At 31.8% G+C, this 7,551-nt stretch overlaps 2 protein-coding genes across 2 annotated transcripts in view; both read left to right on the top strand.

The window, feature by feature from the left end:
• Positions 1 to 2,507, top strand: part of LOC117100820 (ATP-dependent RNA helicase TDRD9-like) — a 33,349-nt gene extending 30,842 nt beyond the window's left edge. The window contains exons 35-37 of the mRNA XM_033240645.1: positions 351 to 417; positions 789 to 976; positions 1,772 to 2,507. Of these exons, the coding sequence (XP_033096536.1) occupies positions 351 to 417; positions 789 to 976; positions 1,772 to 1,901 (385 nt within the window). The 3' untranslated portion in view covers positions 1,902 to 2,507. The remainder of the gene's footprint in view (positions 1 to 350; positions 418 to 788; positions 977 to 1,771) is intronic.
• A 3,787-nt stretch (positions 2,508 to 6,294) lies between these two features.
• The window catches only part of LOC117100840, a 6,498-nt gene continuing 5,241 nt past the window's right edge, over positions 6,295 to 7,551 (top strand). The window contains exon 1 of the mRNA XM_033240672.1: positions 6,295 to 7,505. The gene's annotated coding sequence lies outside the window, so the exon portion shown is untranslated. The remainder of the gene's footprint in view (positions 7,506 to 7,551) is intronic.

Here is a 7,551-nt window from a genome sequence, read left to right as displayed (position 1 = left end):
CTCTTGAGTGGGGTCCCCTTACAAAAAAAAAAAAATGCTTACAATATGATTTTTGTTTAAATATAAAACATTAAAAGTTAAAAATTTTTTAAATCTTTAGAACAAGCATAATTTAAATTTTTGGCATTTAAAATATTAAAATTGTCTGATGATTCAATAAAACTTTCTTTAAAAGTTTAAAATGCTAAAATATTTAAAGGCAATTTTGAGCTGTTCATCATTTTAATGTGAAGAATATGGATATATTAAAAAGTTGATTTTGTTTTTTTGTTGTTTTTTTTGTCATAGATGCTGGTTTTGGAATGACATGCCCATATATTTATATATCTTTTATTATTTTTCTTTTCAAGTTTATTCCTAAAGAGAAGAGAAGTTATCACACCTAAAAACTTTCCAAGATCTCGTTTCTGGAATCAGGTAAAGATATACTTAATATAAATATGATTAAACTTACACTTTCATTGTAGAGAATCTGTGGTTTCCAGTCCTAAGGTTGCTTGTTCAATCTTGGGATAAACATCCCACAAAAACCACTCTCCTTCCCTAGATTTGGATATAGAGCCTCAATGGACTGAAATTTTAAAGTAACCAAAATGATTCTAGTAACCAGGAATTTGGATGGGGCCTCTGGGGACCTACATTCCAACACCACCCCTGTTTGTGAATTGGGGGAAATGGCCTGAGGCAATCCAAAAATCTGCTTGGAAGGGATGTATTTTTTTTTGGCATGCTTTTCGGCTAGGTTTTAATACGGGTTCAAATAGCTTAAATGCCTTGTTAATCCTCAGCTTCAACCAGATGACATATTGTGGTATGAGGATCCAACAAGTGGTGAAAGCGACCACTATGACTATCCAAAACTGTTTGAATACCATTGTGGTGTGATGGTGTCAGATGAAATTGAAGAGGAAGAAGAAATGGAGAATTTACGTCGAAAGCGAAGAGAGATAGAAGAACTTCACAAGCTTGCCAGCAGGTAAAGATAACATTTTCAAGGCAACAGCTAGGTTCGTCGGCTAAACTGTGGCAACCTTCAGTTTAGCCGAATGAGCTATGCTGCTCTCTTGTACACTGTATAAATCATGCATCTATTAGGGAAAATCTTTGCCAGAAAATTTGGATTTTAGTGATCTCTAGGAATTTTATGTTCCTGCTTTGTACAATGCTCTGCTAAATTGGTGGCTAGCCTCAGTTTAGCTGGCTGAGCTATGCTGCTCTGATGTATAAGTCCCCGTTCCACAACCTATTTAGCCCATGACCAAAATTGTGTGTCAAGCACTCAGATGTGACCCATCGAACCCGAAGTCAATCATGTCCGTAATAACACAGTTGAAATGAACAAAACTAACACTTTCAGGTTGCTGATGTAGGCCTACAAATGTTTTGATAATAATTATATATTTTAACATGAAACTTTGATAACTTACGCATTACAAAATTAAACTGACGTGGCACATGCCACACTTCAATTGCACTTTTGTTTACTATAATTTATTTTTGTTTGTCCCCGTTCATTTTAAGTAACTTTTTCATGATTTAAATAGATTATTCGACCTATCTAAATTTTTCCACAAATTTTGTATTTCAGTGATCTCTAAGATTTTTATGTTCCTGCTTTGTACAATGCTCTGTAGGACAAATTTGTGTTGTCAATTTTATATAACATATCCAGAAACATATAGAAATAGCAGTGTTAATTCTATAATCCATGTATTTATTTTTTGTCATTTTTAACTTATAATAGAGAAAATCTTTTATTCAATTTTTGCAGATCAAGCATACCTTTTGACAGACCGGTTTCTTGTGAATTGTGCCAAAATACATTTATTTCACCGAAAGATGTTCTCAACCATGTACGAAGTACCGCACACAGAGAAATGGAACAAACGCTATTGAGATGACTTACTACAAACTGTTTGTGTTTGTATTTTGTTTTGGAGTTTTTTCATTTTCATGATGATTTTTGTTTTTTGTGATGATTATGCGAGAAAAGATATAGAAATTATAACAGAAGAAAATCTTGTACATTTTTTTTGAGAAAAGCTAATGAATTAGTTGATTCATTAGCTTTATAAAACAAGTATAGCTACCATTATGGAAAGTATTGTATGTTGGTTATTGTTTACGCTATATAGTACAATAGCGAGCCACTCACTTAAAAGAACAGATCATTATATAAAGTAGTTTATTTTGAAGGGGACAGGCTCTTAAAGTACCACAACCAATCACTGATAACAGAAACTCTTTATCAAAGTATTATGGACTTTCATTTTTGGTTCTTATTTTCGCAGCATATTATGCATTGTAATGGACTGTATGTATGTAATGCATTGCGTGCTACGCCGAGTTTCATACGTTGGTTCTGAATTGTAGTTAAATATCTGACAGGTGACTGATCCCTAATTTTGCAATTGTGTTTTTGATGAATATTTAAGCTGAACAGGGTAACTTAACCCCACCTGCCTGATTATTTTTTTTTTTTTCTTTTTTTTTTTGGGGGGGGGGGGGGGGTGTAGGAATCATTCGTTGTGTATAATGAATAGACATTTAGTATCACTAACATGCCTGCTGTACATCAGATCAAAGAGGTAAATTGTCGGGCCGGGTTTGTAGTTGACATGCTCACATGGAATTAACTGAAAAACAATCTCTAATTATGTGCTAATACCAGTTCCTACTAGTTAAAATTAATAATACTAGTTAAAATTAATAATACTAGACAGTATATTAGGATAATCTACACAAAGACTGGGACCAAAGCTCTGAACATCGTTAGTTTTTTTCGTCGTCTGAAGTTTTACCAAAACAATTTTTTTGTTATTTATTCCACCATCAAATAAAAATCCATGTCCTGCTACATTGCAAAAAAATCAAACTTAAATCAAAACTTTACAGTGTAACTATTCAAACATACCTCTAATTAATAATATAATAGATTACAAAACTATTAGACATATAATAGATTACAAGATTACTTTCCTTTTAAGTGTGCACCAGTTATGCCAACGCACTTTAAAATCATCATGGTTACAGTTGGTGTCAAACATGCACTTTTCCATGTGGTTTTAAGAAAAACATGTACTAACTACTCTACTAGAATTTTCAATCATCGTACGAGTAGGCCTACATTCCTTGCATTGGATCTACGATTCCCTCTTGGGTCTTGTTTTATTATCTCCAGTGTACTATCTTAATATTGTTACACGATTGTCAACTTGTTATTGTTATGAGTGCACCGAAAATTCAGTTTTATTTTTACAAACAAGTTAAATTCCTTTGTGTGTGGATTCTGTGGCCATCATTGTAGGAACAATTAGCATTACTATCAGGCCTATTGCTATAATCATTATCACTATCATCGTTGTCATCGTCAACAACATAATTAACAGTAAATAGAGCAACATCACCAATGTCTTGTTCTTAACCATAATCATGAATCATTGTCATAATCTTAATATTATTTTCTTCAACAACATTTGCATCATCACCATCCCTGTGTGAGACTTTCATCGATAATAACCAATGAACACGTTAGTTTATTTAATAGGCGAGGAATAACAACAAAGTAATTTATTCAAAACTAATTTTAGTTTAAACACTTGCTCAAGTTATAGTCTGACACAGTAGGTAACACCATGTGTATATTAGAATGGTATTATCTCGCTGGGATCCAGTAAATACGAGCGATCGCCACTTCGAGCGAATGCTAGCTCAAGCGGATTATCATCTTATGATATATCATCTTATTTTGTGAGCTTGCGCCCCTTTACTTAATTTTCGAGCTCTTCACCTTCACGCATCCCTCCCCAGTTCAAGACTCCTGACTCCATTACACCACTAAATGAATGAATTGAAAATTTGACCTAATATTTTGTATCATAATGGGCGGGAGCACGATCTTGTAATCAGATTTGCCAATATTGTAATTAAAAACATGGAATAATTACTAAAAGTACCAAAAACCTTTCAAAACCTTAGTTACACAGTGCATTTTAGCAGCATTAAAACAATTTAAAAATAAACAATGTTATGTTCTGGATAAATTCGCCCTTGTAAGTCGCACTAAGCGCTTCTGCTTGAACCGACATGGCCTCGAACTGGCATCAAAATTATCATCTGCTCGTATTGACTGGCATTCATATCGTTTACTATGATTCTGAGTCAATCATCTTTGACGTTATATGTACATTCCTCACTAGTCATACATTTTCGTATTTTCCTTCATATTCGCTTCGCTTATGAGACTACATTATTATTCAAAGAACGAGAACTTGTTTTTTCTTTTCAAAAGATTTTAGAAAGGTTAATAATGATATCGATGATTCATATTAACCGATGAATTATGTCTAGTTGCTAAGTATGTATTGTTTTTTTTATAAAGAAAATAAAAAACAAAAACTAAAAGATTTTTGAAAGGTTAATAATGATATCGATGATTCATATTAACTGATAAAGTATGTCTACTTGCTAAGTATGTATTGTTTTTTTATAAAGAAAATTAAAAAACTAAAACTAAATAAACACATTTTTGTTCATGTTGTGTTGATTCAATACATTAATATTTAATATATGTTTTTTAAATAGCGTATCGTATGATACCCTCTTGTTCAGAGGCCTTTCCTGTGGATTACCATTGAAAAGGTCTCGGTATATACTGTAGATTAAGTATAAATGAAAAGCAGAATGACCCAATTTCTGTTAATGCTTGTGTCATGGGAAAATATAATACAAATTTGTTTCTTATAATTAACATAAATAAGGCCTATTTTTTTTCAAAAATAACATTAAAATGAGAGTTGAGACTAACATTTCTTTACCTAAACATTATGGAACATTTGTTTACCATTCTAAACGATTTGAGGTAAGTTCAGTAAGGGTTGTGCATTATTTCGTCAGTATCATTGTCATCATTATAATCATCGTCATTATCACATCGAGCATGTTTTATGGGACGGTATTTGTGACCGCATAGGCCTAATCATTTATTGTCAAACAACAAAACCTCAGGAGCGTCTGCCGTAAAAAGGCAATGATGGGCACTTCAATATCTACATCTGTAAAGTAAACTGTCTGGTTTAAAGATGCAGTTTTTCTGATTAATGACGGTATAACAACCAGTTAAAATTTCAACTAAAAACTATTTAATTATTTATTATATAATATTTTGAAGGTTACAAAGCTCACTAAAATGGGTCTGTGGGCAATACCTTTATATCCATACAAATTTTAAAAACAAGAACAATAGGAACCACACGAGACTGCAATTATGGGAAACGCGTGAGTAGATAACGGCTTCAATTAAATTGAAACTAACTTTTAGCGATTATTATCTGATAAAACAAGTAATGGTACTGAAAAATCAGTATAGAACACATTAAAAACATGTCAAAAAGATAAAAATGCATGAAAACACCAAAAACATTGAGAAAATCACAATTATTGCAAGAAATTGAATCAAACATTTTAATATCATTTATGAAATTTCAATTAGAATCATTATAGTCAGTATTCAACATCAAAATATTTTTTAAAAATGTAATTGCAATTACAAAATTATTAATTTAGAGAAAAAAGTCGAGATTTCAATAGGAAAGTAATACAAGAAAGTTATTGCAAAATGCCCATTTGAAAAAACAATTGCGTCAAAAATGTGTATTTATTATTTTTTTTACAAAAGCTTTCAAATTAAAAAAAAAAAAGATTATATACCGGTACCAATTATTAGCTATTTATGTACGTCGATTGATAAGGGCATGCGAATTGGTTTATTGTTATCTAACTTGTAGAATAATTTTTGACAAAATAGCAATTGCTGAAAATAGCAATTACTGAAGGTGAACATAGTTTAACTTCTGCCACGGAGGTGAACTTCATTACATTGAGCACGTTATATAGTTTCATAAAGTCAAGCCACTGGCACTCTGGTGTTAGTTTAAGATCATCGTGGCTAGCACTAAAAAATATAGAAACCGTGAACTTGTTATATTATCTTTGAATAAATACTGATGATTTGTGTTTTAAAATGGTTAATAGAATAATTTTAATAACGAAGTTCTCAATATGTCGATTTAAGTGTGGACAATATTTAAACCTGCTACATGTTTTTTACAACGATTTTTCTTTGTTTATACTGTACATTCAAATACAAACTTATACATAACAATAATATGTAAGCCTAACAGGTCAGATAATTATAATGTTAAACAATTCTTTCATCTGGAGCATCATCACGGACAGTTTATAACAATTATTGCATAAAAAGGAAAGTGAGTAATATCGTTACTAATAATATTACTCACTTTCCTTTTTATGCAATAATTGTTATAAACTGTCCGTGATGATGCTCCAGATGAAAGAATTGTTTAACATAGAAGATTATTTATTTTTAAAGAAAGTTAACAAAAAAATCAAAAAGGTAGCGAGGTAACGTTAGATTCTCTAAAAGTATATTTATTTATTATAACACAAAAGTTATGAAGAATAAATATGGTTCATTCTTGATATGAAAATATATATATGAACACATAGCAATGCATGCCTGATTTTACAAATTATTATTTTGTCAAAAACAGGGCTAATGATTTTAATCACTCAATCAATGGATTTATAAGGCGCATAATACAGCTGTCTCCAGGTATGCGCCAATAAACAATAAAAGAGGATTGTGAATTTAACGTATGAATGAATAAATAACCATTGTGGCCGGAAAAGATAGTATGCACCAGTCGACCGAATCTACCTCCTGGTTAAGTAATCAATTTCTGCATGGAGGTATAAAGTTTGTTTCAGTATAATAGCCTTTGATAATACAGGAAATATTGTGAACAGCACAGTACACCTTCATTTCCTGTATTATCAAAGGGTATAAAGTTGCAGTATAATATAGCCTTTGATAATACAGGAAATATTGTGAACAGCACAGAACACGCTTCATTTCAATGCTAAAAAATTATTCACATTATTTCCTGATAGAGATTAAAATCATAATAATTGCATTTTAAATTCAAAATATGTATGTTATATCAAGAAAATAAAGGAATCCGCTACACCATAGGCCTAGTGTTTTTTTCAAAAACTATAATTAGGCCTATAAAGAGTAACCCCATCTTACCCTACACATTCAGAGCCCTCTTAAATAAATTAAAAAAAAGTGATACTTTGAAGACTACTCCTTAGTCGTGAGAAAAAATTATTTGCTGTCGCAGGATTTGAACCCAGGGCCCCGTGATTGGAATACAAGCATATTAACCGCCAACCTACATCTCCACTACAACTCCACTATTGGAGCTAATGTTATGTCTATGGTGCGTCCAAGTGGCGGGGAAATATGGCACTCTCTAACTTAAATTTTGATGCAATTTTCTTTATTCACCCATTTTTATTTTAGAAAAATGGAGGGTGGGCCGATTGTTCCCCTTCCAACCTTAAATCGGCCTCGGCCAATGTGTTTTGTGGCGGTTAATGATGGATTTAATTTACGTCAGTTCCGCTTTGGTTTAAGAGAGGTACAGTAACATTTCAACAATCTACACTTCATTTTATAACACATCT

The sequence above is a fragment of the Anneissia japonica genome, unplaced genomic scaffold, assembly GCF_011630105.1.
Source record: "Anneissia japonica isolate Jap-2015-1 unplaced genomic scaffold, ASM1163010v1 scaffold287756_len632865_cov181, whole genome shotgun sequence".
Lineage (NCBI taxonomy): Eukaryota > Metazoa > Echinodermata > Crinoidea > Comatulida > Comatulidae > Anneissia > Anneissia japonica.
Note: the sequence above shows the minus strand (reverse complement) of the source record. Positions and strands in the feature narration are given on the sequence as shown.